The sequence below is a fragment of the Rhinoderma darwinii genome, chromosome 9, assembly GCF_050947455.1.
Source record: "Rhinoderma darwinii isolate aRhiDar2 chromosome 9, aRhiDar2.hap1, whole genome shotgun sequence".
NCBI lineage: Eukaryota > Metazoa > Chordata > Amphibia > Anura > Rhinodermatidae > Rhinoderma > Rhinoderma darwinii.
In genome coordinates, this window is record NC_134695.1 from 54,853,777 (window position 1) to 54,872,514 (window position 18,738).

The 18,738-nt window shown below is 42.3% G+C and overlaps 1 protein-coding gene across 2 annotated transcripts in view; it reads right to left on the reverse strand.

Annotated features, from left to right (window-relative positions):
* Positions 1–505: 505 nt before the first annotated feature.
* LGR4 (leucine rich repeat containing G protein-coupled receptor 4) overlaps positions 506–18,738 on the reverse strand; it is a 79,774-nt gene continuing 61,541 nt past the window's right edge. For both annotated transcript variants that reach the window (XM_075837720.1, XM_075837718.1), the window contains 14 exons: positions 15,886–16,101; positions 15,524–15,595; positions 11,174–11,242; positions 10,885–10,956; positions 10,334–10,405; positions 8,832–8,900; positions 7,118–7,189; positions 6,967–7,032; positions 6,695–6,766; positions 5,743–5,814; positions 4,834–4,959; positions 3,769–3,890; positions 2,562–2,639; positions 506–2,304 (listed from right to left, as the gene is read on the reverse strand). In XM_075837720.1, the coding sequence (XP_075693835.1) occupies positions 1,028–2,304; positions 2,562–2,639; positions 3,769–3,890; positions 4,834–4,959; positions 5,743–5,814; positions 6,695–6,766; positions 6,967–7,032; positions 7,118–7,189; positions 8,832–8,900; positions 10,334–10,405; positions 10,885–10,956; positions 11,174–11,242; positions 15,524–15,595; positions 15,886–16,101 (2,455 nt within the window). In that variant the 3' untranslated portion in view covers positions 506–1,027. The remainder of the gene's footprint in view (positions 2,305–2,561; positions 2,640–3,768; positions 3,891–4,833; positions 4,960–5,742; positions 5,815–6,694; positions 6,767–6,966; positions 7,033–7,117; positions 7,190–8,831; positions 8,901–10,333; positions 10,406–10,884; positions 10,957–11,173; positions 11,243–15,523; positions 15,596–15,885; positions 16,102–18,738) is intronic.

Below are 18,738 nucleotides of genomic sequence, written 5' to 3' on the forward strand. Positions count from 1 at the left end.
TTACTGTGCGATATTCCGATCGCTGCTATAATGCTCTGGTATACTTCGTATACCAGAGCATTATTGCCTGTCAGTGTAAATCTGACAGGCAATCTGTTAGGACGTGCCTCCGGCGCGTCCTAACAGGAATATGTCCAGGGCAGACCTGGGGGCATTTATCAGTCCCCCGGCTGCCATGACACCCCATCGGAGACCCGCGATTTCATTCGCGGGCCGCCGATGGGTGACAGAGGGAGCGCACTCCCTCTGTAAACAAAGTTAAATGCCGCGGTCGCTATTGACGGCGGCATTTAACGGGTTAAACGGCCGCGATCGAAGTAAACTTCGATCGCGGGCGTTGGAGCAGGAGCTCAGCTGTCATCAGACAGCAGAGCCCCGGCTCCTGCCTGCACGGGAGACCCGTGCAGGACTTAGACTAGGCTGACGTGAAAAGGCGTCAGCCTAGCCTAAAGCCCAGTAGTGAATCACGTTAAAACACGTATTAGTGGTCACTAAGGGGTTAACTCACTTAGGATCACAGTATATCAGACTGGGAGTGTATCCCTTTTAGGCCTTGCAGTAAGTTATCCTGAGCTACTAAACATACAGGCTACTTGGCTGCAGAAGATGAATAACCGCTATCTTCATAAAACGTCATTCCCTCAATATCTGCGCGGCGCTACATGGCCGATCTATACGCTGAGCTAACATACAAAGACATTATACTATAGAAAAAACAAAAAACACAACACGTTACGTAGATCAGAGGACAGACAAAACAAGACGATTGCAGGTAAAATTTTGGTTTACAAATTATTTGTAGTCCAAACAGTCAGTCTTTAGACTTCAGTCTCCTGCAGAGGCATGCAACTGCTTGCAGCGCAAAATACATGGCCCCATAGACAACAAAGGGTTTCACATCCTTTGTCCGCTTCCCTTCTTATAAGTGACAGGCTTATAAAAGTGCTCCCTTTGATGTTAGGTCGTAAATTGTTTGTGCTCTTCGACCACTGCTATATTCCATATGAATAGGTCCATCAGCATTTTCTCAGTCTTTCATTCTTGGTATATTATATGCGTAACGAACCAATGGAAAGCCACGACTCTGGTAGAAGCATGCTCGACCACAAGCCTGGACCTGGTCGGAGCTGTCAGACACAAATGAATCTTCTTCATCTGCACAGTCCGAGTGGGCAGACTGAGTTCCAATGTCTGACCAGTAGTTTTCTGACTGGTGGCAGGGCACAACGGCCAACGTGGGACAACTGTGAGACTTTATTAAGTGTTTACAAGGTGGAGGATTTTTTAGGAGAACCGACTCACAGTAATCACACACCGCATAGTTGCCTTGTAGGTGAGAATACATTCCAAAGTCATAGTAAAAATCCTGAGTCACACATCCCCTCTGGGCATTGGTCGCAACTGCAACTGGGCCACTTCTCTTGGTCAAGTGCCACCTCAGTAGCTTCCAGTCTTCCTTAAACTTGGGGTTGAAGAACACATACAGCACAGGGTTGAGACAGGCTGGCAATGGGAAAAATATCAAAGTCACGGATTTCATGATTTCAGGGGTTATGGATATTGCAGTGATGAGTGGTGCAAATGAGAAGAAGGCCACAGGGCAGAAAAAGATGCAGTTGGTGAAGATAAGCCAAGCAACATGTTTGATCATACTGGATTCTGCGTTCTCGGAGAGGTCTTCTTTCTCCAAAGTGCAGTAAAGTTTTGTATAGGTTATAACCATCACCAAAAATGCCAAGGAGTTTAGGAGAACCAGCGTAACTGTAAAGCCCAAAGATGGCGTCTCTCCAGTTGGGAAAGGCAAGCACAGAGGAGAAGAGGAAAATTCTCCAACATGAAACAAAGGCAAACATCCTGCTGCTATGGCAAGAAACAGAGCAGCAACTGAGGCAATCTTAAATTTCTTTAAATGCTGGCTCTTTTCCTTCTTAATTATATCCTTTGCAGAAAAGCTCCGTTCAATGGCTGCCAAGGTCAAGAAGAAAATGGCACTCTCTGAAGAGAAAATTGCAAGGAACCCAGCCACTTTACATCCACTGCCAGTTTCCCACCAGATGCCAAACTCCGCAAACTGTCCCCAAGAGGCAGTGTCCAATACGGTCAAAATTCCTGTATATATACCCATGAAGAGATTGGAGACTGCAATGAGACCTATGAAGAGCTTTGGGCAAGACATGGTAGAACAGGAAGCAAACATGGTCATGATGACAATGACGTTGAAGATGACAGCTAGCAGAAAGATGAACCATACAGTGAGCCGGATCATCCAGCTGCCGAGCAGGAACTCGCAAGGTTTAAAAGCACCTGAAAAAGAAGGGATGGGAAGATTAAATAATAGATCAAGAGATGACTAAATGGCATACATCTAAGGGAAGGGACTATACTTTTAGGGTAATAAATCCATTGACTGTAGTAATGATCGCTGGACGCACATCATGCATTCTTGTAGTTCATCCTAGGTTTACTAATGACAATATCAGTCCTATTATAACTCAAGGCGACCATACCTCTTGAAGTCTACAACACTAATGCACAGTACTAAAAGTAAATCAAAATGTTACCTGTAGATGGATTGCAGTGAACAACCGTTTGGACATGGTCTTTAACTTCCTCGGATATCATATAATCTTCAATGGCACCTGAGAGGATACACTTGTTTTTACTCAGAACATATAATATTGCAATATGCTATTTGATCATGTCACAAGTTGCCATAAGAGAGGTTTTCCGGGACTTCAACAATAATGGGCTACCCTTCGACTGCGTCCCCTTAAGCAATGTTTACTTCCCTGAATAACCCTTTAAAGAGGCTCTCCGTGTAGCAGTGTATTTCCTGGCTATCCAATGGCATGGTCTATTACATGCTGAAAGTTACAGTGTATAGTTACATTTACCTTGTAGCCATTCTCCCTAGTCAGCATACATACTGGGAAATGTAGGTGAATAGGACATTGAAGATAGGGAGGCTAATGCATGCGATTAAAAGTGGGTCTGAACAAACAGGCCGGCCTACTGATCGAAAGAACCCCCCCCAAAATCAGAACGTTACATAAGATGGTTAAAGTAAGATTTTAGGTGAAGTAGTCTTTAAAATATATTTTACCAGAATCACAAAATTATCACCTATCCACAGGATGGGTGATCATTTTGGGATTGCTGGGTGCCCCACCATTGGGACCACTACTGCTTGTGGGAATGGGGACCCAAAACCCCCCTTCCCGCCTCACTGCTCGACCACAGTGATGGGTACTTGAATGGCACTACACTCAACATATCATGGAGCAGCAGGGGCGCAGGCTCGGCAGTCACTCCATTCAAGCTCTTCCTCACTGCAGGGGGTGCGGGCAGGAGGATCTGGGGGCCATACGTAGCTCCTTGCCAGAGGAGCAAACGGGTAAGGGGACCTTAAGAGGAGTTTGTTATGGAGTCATTTTACAGATTTTCATTGATTTCTGCAAATTTTATAATTGACCGATGATAAATCTTCCCTATGGGGATGATCTGCAATATCAGACATTGCCTATAGAAAGAGTGGCACCATTTCTGGGGGAGGGGGGGGGGGGGCTGGGGATATATAGCCATAGATTGAACTTTTGCTAACCAGTCTACAAGCGTCTTTACAATGGCACGATTGTCCTGGCCTTTTGTGCAATACACAGTACAACTTGTCATACCTTTTTTATGTGCTGGTTTTGTGTTGTGTTTTTCCTTTTCTATAATTTTTTTTTATTTCACTCCAAGAATGTCAGGGAATATCTAAGTAAATACCTTTCTCATGGTCCAGCAGAAGCTTCTGGTACTTTGACCCATCATCTTCTACAGTGGAGGTCGTGTAAGAGTCACATGCAGAAAATGCGCAGCACTGATAAGCATAGGGAACAGATACAGACCTAAAGCAAGAAGAGAGGGGAGGGGGAGGTCAAACAAAGTCGACATCGTAATTTCATCATCCATGCAAAATTAGTTTACAAAGGACGGTCGGAAAACGTTATAAACAGTAGCCATGACGGAGTGTGCACAGCCTTGTGTTCTGCATAGTGCAGATACAAACATAATTTATCAACATCTGTAAAGGGAGTGCAGCCAGACACCGCCCATGGTACAAACGCTTTAGAGGGGCATCCCAGTGTAAAACATTTATCGCCTATTAGATCAGTGGGGGTCTGACTAATCACTAGAATGAGAGCACCCAGTCCCCTACTAAATCACACGTACGCAGCAAGAAGGAGTTCAAAATAATTCACACTGCGGATGTGTCAGTGAGGGGCTGGGGTCCCTCGACGAAGTGTTCAGTCGGATGCCCACCGATCTGACAAGTTATGAAAACATTCGACCTAGACATTATGCCAAAGGGGCACAGAACTCCGAGCAGGGTGCTCTGGTCTATTCTATTAATTTCATGCGTGCCACGTGTTCCATGTTATTACATGTGGCAATAACATGTTAGCAGATAGAGATCAGTGACTTAAGCGGGTTTTACACTGGACGATTATCGGGCAGACCGTTCACAGAACTCCCGTAGCCGATTGCCCTGTGTAAACAGAACGATCAGCAGATCAACGAGCGCTCGATCTGCTGGTCGTATCGTTTTAAAAGAAATTCAATATCATCTTTGTCGGCAGCACATCTCCCTGTGTTAACAGGGAGACGCGCTGCCGACATGATAATAATGGATGGGGACGAGCGATCAGAGTAACAACCGCTCTTCCCCATCCATAGCTCCGTGAACAGTGCTCGCTGAACCGGCCGGTGTAAAAGGGCCTTAAACAATACAGCGCTGCAAATGTGGGTAGTAATAAAAATACCACCATATTACATCTAAAGATCACTTACTGCAGCTTGACGAAGTCTTTAGCGGACAGGGAATCTCTGAACGTAGGATTCCCAGTGAGTTTTAGTTGAGTCAAGCCGTGTAGCCCTCCGGTTGGGAATGACGACAACTGATTAAAACTCAGGTCTCTGAAAGAATCAATGAGCAACATTATCATGAGAAGGAAAAATCAAAACAATAAAATTCACATTCAGTCCTTGCAGGGATTTGACATTTTGGGCGCCAGTCGTCTGTTTTTTTTTTTTATTCCGTCACCAGGGAGTATAATACTAAACTATTACAAAAGTCAAATCAGCAAATGCACTTGACATTTCTTTATATCCCCACAAAACTCTTAATCTGACTAAAAAGCCCTTTCAAAGCACATGTTATTTCAACATTAAATTGCGCTGATTTCTGGTAATTACCCTGGGGGTCTATGATTTATTAAATTCTGTTAGAAGGTAAATCCTTTTAGCATACAAAGACAGATTAGGCTCAATTCACACTTGCATTGTATAATCAGTTACTAGGATCCGTTTTTAGATCAGAATAATAGTAAGAACGGATCCATTAAAAATACTATTTAAAAAAAAAAGGATTTTTAATTGCGTCAGTTATGTTAATAATCCGTTGTTCTGACGGACATAAAAAAATGCAGAGCACAGGAATTTTACACCGTTCAAAAAAAACCTATGTCTAGCAGATGGTTTGTATCCGCAAATGTTAATTTCAATGGGATTTTTAACAGATCCGTTAGAGTATTGGATTATACAACGCAAGTGTGAACTTAGCCTTACTGTATATAATTAAATAATGGTTTCAAATTAAAAAAACTAAAATTAAAAAAACAACCAGGCAAGAGGAGATGTGTTGGCGTCACAGTTTTGCGGGAGGATGATGGGAGGGATAGTCTTAAGCTGGTCACTTACAGTTTGGATATAGAGGTCAGAGTGCTGAAAGCGTCACTGTGGATCCTGCTGATTGAGTTTCTGCTAAGATCCCTGCAAGTGTTAAAAACATACAGAATTACACTTACACGTGCCAGTTTTAGTTAAAGAAGTTGTACAGTTTGGGGGCTGTTTTCTTTTTATACTGCTGACCTATCCACAGGATAGGTCATTATTAAATGATCGGTGGGGGTCCGACACTCTGTCCCCGCACCAATCAGCTGTTCCGGTTGCCAAGAGCTATGCATGGTCGGTACGGGAGACTAGTAAAAGCGGGATTGGATCCCATTAGGACAAAGGAGCAAAGTTTGTGATGGTTTCTCTTGTAAATATTATAAATTACCATTATAGTCAATGGACATCCACTGTCTATAAAGTTGCTTTTGTGGTGGTAACAGCATTTGGTACAGCTCATCGCTCTATTTTGGGATCACAATTGGGGGGCTCCGTGTATTACATTTTTACAAGGGCAGATTTTGACTTGGGATACAATAGTTAAAGGAAAACACTAGTTAAATAAATAACATACGCCACTCTTGGACATGGGATGGTCCTGGTATTGCAGCCCAGCCCCCTTCACTTGAATGTAATACCAGACCCAGCCCACAGACAAGAGTGGCACTGTTTCTTTTAAGCAGATCCTTTTTTTCTAATATCATTAAGACTCCCATTGACTAGGCACATTTTACGTGCCAAAGAATTGACACGACACTTCTTTTACGCGGCGCGTTTTTCAAACACACGTGCGTAAAAACACATTGTATGCAGTAACGGAACGCGTTCCAGTTGGTCAATGGGACACTTAAATCAAGCGTTTTTAATGCATTTTTCAGCGCGTAAAACGTGTAAAGTACACAGAGCGTGTGAACAGGGTCTTCGTGTCCCTTTAACAGGTTTAGAAGGGGAATACATATGTTTTACTCCTAGTACTTACAGCATGCGGAGGGAGGTCAGGCCTTGTAAAGACTCGTTCTGAACCTCTGTGATTTGATTGTGCTGCAGGGTACTATAAATATAAAAAAACACTAGTTAAACTAAGTAAATATTCCAGATACTTATAGCCTAAACTACTGACACTGCTTTACTAGATTTCGCATTTGCAGAATCATAGATTTATACTTTCTATTATCAGAACTTGCAGTAATACATAAAATATAGCACCACATAATATAAACGGTCGCATCCTTGGGAACAACTGCTCCTTACACTTCTTCCAGCGAGCTGCAGCCTTTCAGTCCGGTCAGTGATGTAATCTCATTGTAGGAGAGGTCCCTGGAGAGACACATTTATTTTATTTTTTTATTTAAAATAAAAGATCAAAGCGAAGGTTAATAATAGACCGCCAATATGGACTCACAGAGATCGCAGCATCTTCTGATCCTGGCACAAGTTCAGTGGGATGCTTCTTATCTTGGTGCCTGTCAAGGTCCTGTACAACATACAAGAAAAGTTTATGGAAATGAGATGTAGAGATTAGATAAGGACGGATAAAATGTAGCTGTCAAGGTAGATGCCGATAAGAGCAAATGTTACGGAGAACTGCGCCAAACTGCTTAGCAGAGGCTCCAATTATCATCACATGTCTCCATCTTATGGTTACATACAATGCTGCAGAACTTTGTAGTGTAAAGGGTATTTTACACTGGGCGATTATCGTGACGATCATTACCCTGTGTAAACAGGGGAACGATCAGCAGATGAACGAGCAAACGCTGGATCATCTGCTGGTCGTATCATTTTAAAAAAGTAAAAGATTATTGTTGTCGGCAGCACATTTCCCTGTGTAAACAGGGAGACGTTCTGCAGACATGATAATAATTTCTGGGGACGAACAATCTGAGTAAGGAGCGCTCATCCCCATCCATAGCTCCGTGTGACAGGAGCAAACAAGCGCCGATCAACGATGTCCACTTGATCAGCGCTCGCTGCACCGGCCGAGTGTCGGATGGCCTTCAGAATTTTAAATGCAGATGTGACTGTAGTTTAATTCAGAAATATTCTTTATAATACGTGAAGCCTTACATGAGCTTAAAGAGGCTCTGTCACTAGTTTAGTAATGCCCAATCTCCTGGCTAATCTGATAGGCGCTGCCACACTGATAATGTTAGTGAAAATTGTGTCCCAAAATGTTTATTATTTTAAAAGTTATGAGCTTATATCTAAACATGCAAATGAGGCTATACTAGACAAGTGGGTGCCACCACCAGCGATTCTCCTGAGGTGGAGCTCCTCCCAGCCTCTGACGCTGTCCTATCAGCTTGAAGCTGCTTCACACAGTGTGAGAGACGCTGGAGGGAAGGGGGATCACTTTAAACGGCCATATCGCCGGCTAAAACAGCGGTTCTGGTGTCATGTGAAAGAGGAGATTCTAATCTTTCATATGACACCGGGATCGCAGTTCTAACTGACACAACATGAGATACCAGTTGAATACACAGTCAGGAATGGAAGCTGTATACTATATGATCACACTGCGTTGCTGGCTTAGGGAAGGGGGTGAAGCGGTGTGCGGATTGGACAGCATCATACAGAAAACGTTACACCGCTCAGAGAGAAAATAAAAATAGTCACCTCCTGTTTGGCTATTACAGCAATATTAGCATATTTCGAAAAATGCTCAGAACTTTGCAAATAAAAGTTTTTTTAAAACAAATCCCACCGTAGTTATCATAGCGCTTATTAGATTAGTTAGGAGATAGGGCATTAAAACCCGAGTGGACTGAAACGTAGCTTCTTATTGGACATGGAACAATAAACCACACTTGTATTTGAAACCAACTTTCTGAGTGCTGCGATAATTTTGTACAATCATATATAGGTAGAGATAAGCGGCACTCTGCGACAGATTCCAAAACGGTAATGGGTGCAAGCAGGTAATCCACATCCGTGGATTATGAAACATAAACAAAAGAAATCCCACAACACTCCGAGGGTTCCAAAAAGTATGTGATTTATTCAGTCAACAGCTGCATGTATGTATGTATGTATATACACACACACACACACACACACACACACATTATCTATCAAGCGGTCAAATACTAAATATAATAATTTAAATGCATACTCACAGGCTTTCAAGATTAACTGTTCCTGTCAGGTTTGGAAACCATTGTATATCAGATGCCCCTCGAATTACCCTTGTATTAAAAAAATAAAAATAAAAAAAGACTATCAGCTGCAGCTTTACAATTACACATTTATCGATTCTTCATTTTAAATATTATTGATTTTTTATATTTTTTTTCCTCGGCTTTCTCTGCTGTGGTTGGGAGGGTCCTGATGGTAAAAACTATTAAAAATATATCACGTTATTTGATATTGGGTGCATGTGACATGGGCTGTCTGGGGAACTTTTACACAATTTGGTTGCTCTAAGGCTCAGAAGGCCCATTTGGGGGTCCCCCACCGGCAAACCTTCCCCCTTTTCAATTGGCCCGATTGTACAGAGATTTACCAACATGTTTGAAAATCTGTATGTGCAATATCAGCAGCATTCGATCACCTACCACATTGCTACACCCAAAATAGCTAGAAACATTTGGCTGTGTCTAACCCACTCAGAGCAGGGTAGGCAACCTCTTACGTACGGCGTACAGATTTAAAAAAATAAAGACAGAGTGGTCAGTCTGCCATGTAGTACATGAGTCATACAACAAATTGAATTCTTTAGTGAAATCGCTGCGAGTTCCCTGGCCCTGAAGAAACCAGTGACTTTGGCGCACACTAAAGCCATTAATCAAGCCAAGGGGGCAGCATTGGGACAGGTTTAGGTCACATGAACACGACCAGAGAGGTGTGCACAGTCCGTGATTACGGATCGGAAAGGGCCGCGGAATGTCGTCCGCAATCACAGACCATGCACGCTGCATTGATTAATGAGCCTGGACCGCAATTGCGGACCCTATAAATGCACGTCCTATTTTTTTTTATTTTTTTTGCCTTTTTTTACGTCCAGGCTCCAAGGAATGCACGGACTGTGGAAACCATAGTCGTGTGCATTGGCCCATAGGATAGCAGGTGTTCTATACTATCCGCAATTGCGGATAGTATACGGCCGCAAATGCATGGCCGTGTGCATGAGGCCTTAGGCTGGACGACACTTGAAGGGCTTAGGACTAAACGTGCCAGGCAAACATGAGGATTGCCTAGATCAGATACAATTGTAGCATCCTCTAAACTGAGAAGTAGGACGTCTGCACGTCCCCATTCTATCTTGAAAAGGGTGAGAAATGTAATCAGATTTATGAAAAGTGGAGTAGTTGCCCATAGCAACCAATCAGAATTCACCTCTCATTTCTCAAAGGTCCCTTAGAAAATGAAAGCAGCAACCTTATTGGTTGTCGTGGGCAACTGCTCCAATTGACTTTTTCAGAATTCTCTCCCAAATATATGAGAAAGTGGCATCATTATACAATTATTAAAGCTTTATTTACATATAACCAGAAAATCCCTTTAATTCAACCTTTTGAATCGGATCAGTAAACAGTAATAGAAAGCAGATGGAGCCACTACTGCGGTGCCGGGTATCTCACGTTACACATCCTATTAAAAAGGTTAGACAAGTACTTACAAGAAGCGGAGGTCTGACAAGTTCTGAAAAGCTGAATTTCCGACGAAAGACAAAGGATTATCATAAAGTTGTCTGGAAAAAAAAATTAAAAATTAATAAAAAAAACTGTTATAATATAATATGTTAGTGGTTTGCACCTTGTGTCCCTCCTGCCTATCAGGGCAGGCTGGGAGTTGTATTTTGACTACAGTTGAAGAGCCACTGTAGGTCATAAAAAATAAAAATTACATTTTAAGCTGTCCATATACATATTTGGCCAATAACTTCCTTCTCCAACTCATTCAATAAACATGCTCGTTTAGCAGTTTTAATGTGAGATAAGCAGCTGCCAGACATATATGGCACCGCTTATCATTTAGGAAACAAACTACACACACTAAAATTCGTTTACCTGCCCTGATGGAAGATGTCGAGACACACACTGCCTGAAGATACAAACTGGTTGCTCAGCTAGATTACGAAACCTTTTTTAAAACATTAACCTCGAAAGTCCGCGGAACAGAACGTGATCTGAATAATAGGAAATTTGTTCCTTCACCTCGGCTACTTACATGCTTTTTAGTAAAGGGTTTTTCTCAAACGCTCCGTCAGGAATTGTAGTTATGGAATTGCTGTGGAAGCCCCTAAATACAGCAAAACAATGGGGAATGTAAAGAATTAGTGACCTTGTTTGCAATTATTGAAAAGTTGCCTATTTATAATGTATATATGTCTGTCATTTATAAGACGCCCTATAAAGTAGGCGAACAACGGTCAGTCATCGGCTTTTAAATGCAACGCTACAATTTATTCAGGATTATACTATTAAAAAAAAACCCCCAAAAAAACCTCAGTACTTACAGTTCTTTTAAATTAATCAGGGACTTTATGACATCAGGGAACGACACAAGGTTATTATAATTGAGATCACTGAAAGAAAAAAAAAATCATAAATATACTATAGAATAAAATTAAATTTTCAAAAACAATATCATTCTTTATACATGACATTTTAATATAATAAAGCCTTTCTGGACTATTCACATCCAAATACACAACCAACCAAAATGCAACAATCGTATGAAAATGACAGAAGTGCTAGAATAGCGTGGTTATGAGAGACGCACAGCGCTCATTTACCCCTTTGCCACCAACTGCATGGACAACAAATGGTGCAGGGCATCTAATAAAGTCAATTGGCATCTATTGTTTTCAATAGACAGCGGCGGTCAAGACAGGAGGAAAGAACTGGTAGCAGCACTTTGGCTAAAGGCCCTTATACACGGAGAGATATCCTGCCCGGTTAATCAGCGATCGACAATACAGAATGTAGATCGGCGCTCGTGTGTTCCATTCAAATACAGCAACGATCTGAAAGTATTAATACGATTGTTCATCCCTATACATATATTAGTCTTGTCGGCAGCACATCCTTTTGCACAGGGAGATGCGTTGCCGACAATTGACCATTATTCTTGCTGGTTTGTCGGCTGATTACCGCCGTTTACACAGGACAATGACGGGGAACGGGCATCATTGGCCTGTGTAAAAGGGCCTTAAAGTCTTGTGAACGCAAGTGTATTGCGGGTCCATATAACCTCTGAAATCTTTAGGATGCCATATTGCAGCTCCATATATTTCTATGGGACCCTATTGTATCTCCGTATGCCTTCAATTTTATATATTTTTTTCCATTGTATTCTGTATGGGGAAAAAATAAATAAAACCTCCATCAGATGTCACATTAGTGCACTTAATTTTTTTTTTATAGGCGAGAAAACGTCCCATAATATGGCTTTGTATAGCACTATATACCAGCACATTGAGGACCTATAGCTCCGTAGTAGTAACGTGCGCCTCCATACATCCACCATAAAAGACGTACCACATTGGGGAACCTCTCCTAGCTACATATGTCATAATAGGGTGTATGAAAAAAGGTCCATCTAAAACAGACGAGCCCTTTAATGCTATGATATCTAGAAGTCAAATCACATGTTCCACTTAAATATTTGAGACTGTCTAAGACAAAGCGCCCCAGACTTGTCGTCGCACTGTACACTGACCGACTAGAGAAACAAAAGTCACATTATACTTAAACGCAGTGGAACGGCTGGCATGTAAATAAAAATCAGCGCTATCCTTTATCCCCGGGTTACACCACAGTATTTGTCTTTCCATCTTTAATTACTTCCTTCAGTGTGCAGTTTATATCTGATCCAGCAAAACAATGGACAGGGGTCAGCTCAGTTCAGACCGGCGGCTTCATGCGTGGCTCTATGGTAAGGCAAGGAAATAAAGACGTACAGAGACGGACAATTTGGAGACGCAGTGCTGCAATATTTAATAAGTGTAACAAAGCGGTAACCCAACATGAAAGAGGAAAAAGCTTCTTATTTTCATACAGATGTAGCAGAGCTGAGTTTGTCATTTAACCGTTTCTTGTGTTCAGATAATGCAGCAAGTTAACAACCTGTAACCCAAGAGAATACCACAGATATCATACACCCTGTGATATCACCAGAAAGTGTGCCATTGGGGGAAGGCAAGTTACAGGGTCCGGCACTGGCCCCTACCTCGTTACGCCCCACAGAGTAAAATCTAGTTTTCCGGTGGAAATTAGAATAAAATTTGTTGGGCTGTGATGACCCCATCCCTTTTCTTAAAGAGGCTCTGTCACCAGATTTTGCAACCCCTATCTGCTATTGCAGCAGATCGGCGCTGCAATGTAGATTATAGTAACGTTTTTATTTTTAAAAAACGAGCATTTTTGGCCAAGTTATGACCATTTTTGTATTTATGCAAATGAGGCTTGCAAAAGTACAACTGGGCGTGTTGAAAAGTAAAAGTACAAGTGGGCGTGTATTATGTGCGTACATCGGGGCGTTTTTACTTCTTTTACTAGCTGGGCGTTCTGACGAGAAGTATCATCCACTTCTCTTCAGAACGCCCAGCTTCTGGCAGTGCAGACACAGCCGTGTTCTCGAGAGATCACGCTGTGACGTCACTTACAGGTCCTGCATCGTGTCAGACGAGCGAGGACACATCGGCACCAGAGGCTACAGTTGATTCTGCAGCAGCATCGGCGTTTGCAGGTAAGTCAATGTAGCTACTTACCTGCAAACGCTGATGCTGATGCAGAATCAACTGTAGCCTCTGGTGCCGATGTGTCCTCACTCGTCCGACACGATGCAGGACCTGGGGAAGTGACGTCACAGCGTGATCTGCCAGAAGCTGGGCGTTCTGAAGAGAAGTGGATGATACTTCTCGTCAGAACGCCCAGCTAGTAAAAGTAGTAAAACCGCCCCGATGTACGCACATAATACACGCCCAGTTGTACTTTTACTTTTCAACACGCCCAGTTGTACTTTTGCAAGCCTCATTTGCATAAATACAAAAATGGTCATAACTGGGCCAAAAATGCTCGTTTTTTTAAAAATAAAAACGTTACTGTAATCTACATTGCAGCGCCGATCTGCTGCAATAGCAGATAGGGGTTGCAAAATCTGGTGACAGAGCCTCTTTAAGCCACACTCCCATTTAAAAAGTGTCGAGGGTGAAGTAAAAAGCCCAAAAGGTACAATTTTCAATAAAAATTGCGATTCATTTTTTTTGGGCCTTTTGCTACACCAGAAAACGGAAACTAGAATGGTGGATAAATTTCCACATGGGGGTTATACTCTTTGGGTACAGGTACCACATGTTGGGAACTCAGGTTTTATGGCATATATAAGTTGCATATGAAAGGGAACTCAGTAGTTTCAATTGGCGGCCAAAAGATTCCCGTTGCTGAAAGCAAATGAGGTCACGAGCTCTCTGAGCTTCTTAGTGGTCAAGTGGGCACAGGAGAGCGCTCCTTCCGGTTGCACAGACTTCTTAAAAAAATGAATGAATGTATTAGCTTCAAGTGGTCGTTTCACTATGACAACCCTTTCTGAAAATTAAGTTGGCCCGTTGATCAACTGATCGCTGTGGGTCCTGTTTCTGAAACGCCATGGCGGGAACATGAAACTGTGAAATAAAATCCGTCGGGGCCCATCCACAAAGTGACGAATTCCTCAAGACGAACGACACCATTTGCAATGTAATCTGTGATCAGAAGAGAGGACTGGCACCGCAATGTTTACTGATCATATCTCATCCCCCCGGACCGGTTTGGCAGATCGTATTCTTAATGGAGTCTTACCTTCCTCCTTTATTTGTTGGACTGTCTGCCTGTGTTGAATTAGAAGCAGCATCGCTACGGTTACATGGACTGACAAAGGAAAGGATTTTTTTTTGGGATAATAGAAAGGTTCTTAATTTTTCATACAACCCACCCGGCTTCCGTGTGAGGCGATAACAGGAATGGAAGGAGCGCAGGAAAAGGGGAAGGAAATATAGATCTGTTTATGTTTAACAAGTCAAGAGGAACAAATGTGTTTCAGCTTGACTTGTCACAGATCTGATACAGAGGAATTACAGCTCTTCAAATCAGAAATAAAAGATCGGGTAGGTGAGGGTCACACGGCAATATTTGGTTGTGGTAAATTTGCACGTTGCTTATATAGCACCAACATATTCTGCAGCACTGTACAGAGAGCCCGCATTGACATCCTACCCTAACGGAGCTCACAATCCTATATCCCCATCTCCGACGAATACACACTAGGACAAATTTAATAGGAAGTCGATTAAGCCATTAAGATATGTTTACACGTAGTGGAAACGTTGCAGATGTTCTGTCCGGATTTGTGGATTTCAATGGGAAGGGTGAAATCTGAACAAATTCTGAAGAAAAGTCTGTATATGTGACATGCAGATTTGTCAGATTTTTTTTTAGCTACATGTGAACGTAGCCTTAATGTTGCTAGAGCCAAATAAAGTCCCAATATATTTCTGCACAGAAAAAGGAAAAATGGAGTTCTGGAAATCCCATGCCTAAGTAAACCGCTGACAGACGATGGCCTCCCTTACATTTTAAGAAATAACGCTAGGATGTCAACCATCCCCTCCCCCCAACTTTAAAGAGAATGCTGAAGTAAAGCTTATAGTGATGAAACCCCTCCCTGGAGTCCCATACCCTCAAGTAACAGATCTATAATGAAAGACGTATGCCCTGAAATATACACAGCCACGCTCCTGTCATGCCATCAATTCCTTAATCCCTGGAAAGCATAAGCCGATGGATAAATATCGCAGGGCGGCAGGTTAAGCAGTGCATATACTTACAGGGCCTCTAGACTATCCAGTCCATCAAAGCAGTGGGGTCCAAGGATTTTGATTTTATTGTTGTGAAGGTGCCTATAAAAGATAATGAAACAACTAAAATGTAATGCTCTTACGGATCTGTTACATAAGATTACAATATGGCGTGCAACAAATCGCAAGCGTACGTGTAAGAGCGGGAGTGAATGAGAGTGTGGGTCCAATGGAGCAAAAAGAACCCCAATGGCTTCCCTATCAGCCTGTTCTGTAAGCAGAATACAGGCTGCTAAAAACAGCAGCATACATTCTGCTGCACGATTACATGGAAGCCACTTCTACTGTATAAGTAATTAACGCTTCATATGCTGTAGGGGGTGGATACTTACAAAACAACCAGGCTGGAGAGATTGGAGAAGGCATAATCTGGGATGTGAGCGATTTTGTTCAGAGCCAGCGTTAAGGCCTGAAGGGACGGGAGGTTGCCGAGCGGACGTACAGGCACCTCCGTTAAGCTGTTGTCATCCAGCCATAGATGTCGGAGCTGCACCAGACCCTCAAAGCTGTCATCTGGCACTGTGACAATGTGGTTTGCATCTAGTCGTCTGCAAGAGAAAGACATTCAATTCATCAGAATAGTTAAGTGCGAGTTTATCGGGCAGGAAGACATGAAATAAATACTTTGAGTACATAAAAAAATAATTGGCACACTATATTAAAAGGGAACTGTGCTAAAGTTTTATATAAAATAGGATATGGCTATAGTATGTTTACTGCCCTGATCTTGGTGGGGAAGGGGTAACTGCAGCAGGAAGAGGTGGCTTATCCATAGGTGCATCTAGGTATATATCCTCTCCATACGGATAGAATGGAACCTGAGATACAGGCAGCTGTTTCGTAGAGAGCGGTGTTAGCAGTGATGGTGCCCGTCTCCGACATGAAAGGAGCACTGGAGTCACCAGTGGTTTTCTTTAATCCAGTTTTGGGTAATTCTCCCAGAGCCACTATTTTATTAGTCGGAAAGTCAGTTACCTTCATGTCTCAGGAATATGGGCATCTATTTGGGCTCTACAGTGTAAGAACCTTGCAAACAAACCCACCTACCTCAACTTCCTGGATCCTGTAGTAATAATAGCTTAGGCCTAATGTTCCTTTATAGACTAGTATGACATATCTGCTTTAATGTTTTAGACATGTCGTATATTCCAGGCGAACATCCCTAGGCAGCTTTAGAAATCGAAGAGCACTCGTAGATGTCAGTTACTTTATATATCATGGAAGGAACATACAATGACAACTATGGACCATCTGAAATCTCCAGTACTTGTCGTGGATAATGGGTATTGGCATATGGACCCAACTCTCATTTTAAAACATGTACAAAAAGTAAGCACCCTGTCCTAAGATCGCTTCTCATTACACCATTGGCACTGTATTGTTCTTTGGTCACCGTGCACTGCAGTTTTAATACTCTGATCTAGAGATTACACCAAAATTGCAGACCCATCGACGCCGTTTTAGTCTGATGCATATCCATTTTGAACATATGATATGGACAGGAGCTTTAAATAAATGGCTTCCTGTGGCTCTCCTGCGAATATGATACCCCAACTCACGAAGCTTTCCACATACAACTAAGAAATGGTTGAATAGGATAATAAAACACAGACTTTTGTTATTTAAATAGATCAGCCGGGGAAACCTAGGAAGAGTTTTTCTTTTCACAGCAGCACCGCCACAGGAGAAATTAAGCATTACATGGTGCCCAATGGGTTGTTTTTGTAATGCATGACCATGCCAGGTCCTCCACAGCGAGAGGCGCACTTTATAGTCATTCTCCGCTCTGGCTAATATAGAGGGTCTTGAAAAGGGACCCTGCTCTATAAACTCAGAATTCCCAAATGGGGTATCTGCAAATAAAAAGGGAGAAGTGTTCTTTTATGGATACGTTTATTTTTCTCATTTATGTAACTCAGCGCAGCTTGGTATAAAATCGCAATAAACAGAACATTCATCAGCATCGCTTCCCAACTTCAAAGAACATTCCTACCGCCATATGCATTTATCAGAAAGCGTCCTGCCCTGGCGCTTCCACTCGGCTTCACAACAAGCTGTTTGTGTGTATTTTGGAGCCCAAATAACATCAATCGGCCAGAGTCTAAATCATCATCATTCAGTAGAGTTCACAGCAACGTTTAGAACAAAGAGCTAAGCTTTAAAGCAGCGCCCCACCTAGGCTATCACGTTTCACTGGATGTTTTAATGAATCCTCAAGTTACGGGATACTTTCAACTGGGAAATTATGTAGTTGCGCTTAAGAACAAAGAACATGATATGCCCGTCCGGCCTGAAAAGGGTTAAAACGGAAACTTTGGCTGATGCCCCTGTGGCAGAACGTAGGTTACACTTAAAATTGACAGGCTCCCTCCTATTTAAACAGAAAACACCTGCACTTTCCTGTCAGGTTGGTGATTAATGGCCGCAGTGCCCAAGCATTAAGCTTCTCAAAACAAAGCGCTCAGAGATCATTTACAGATCTCCAATCAATCGCCTTTCTAACTTACTGAAAGCTGAATAAGGACGATGGAACGAACAGTTGTAATTTTTTTCCCTTTCAAAAATAGAAAAAAATACATAAAAAAAGCTGACGACTTTGTATTATCCGTCCAGTTGCCGGGAACATATAAAATCTGTGGAACAGCTGTAGACTTGTTGGTTTTTCTCCTTTGTCTGAGGTGAAGAAAAGCTCCATCGAGCTTCACCTCCAGTTACAGAGTTGACATCTATTTTACCCAGAGTGTGAAACTTAGATTTATATTAAAAAAATTGGGCAAAAACTGTTTATTTTCTTTGAAAGCTTCAAGTGTTCTTGAAATGAAAGGTGGCCATAGACAACTGGGATTATTTGGCCAACTGATATCTCCACTGACGCCACCATAAACCTGTCGCTGGCTTGACTGAATGAGAACATTCTTATGGTAAGTGTCCTCCAGACACCTCTAGCGTCATTTATCTTTGGGAAGACCGTAGGATCCGATGAGTTGAAGTTTAACTTGTTCGCTTCCTTTACCACTATCTCTACATTCTCGAACCTCACAATTCTCATACCGGTCTGCCTGGGGATAACTATTCCTACTTTTCGATGTCCATTGACAATCATTAATAAAATAACACTTGTCCTAATAAGTGTTCGCTCTAAAGGGGTTCTAGGTTTTTGCTTCTTTAACCCGAAATAAACCACT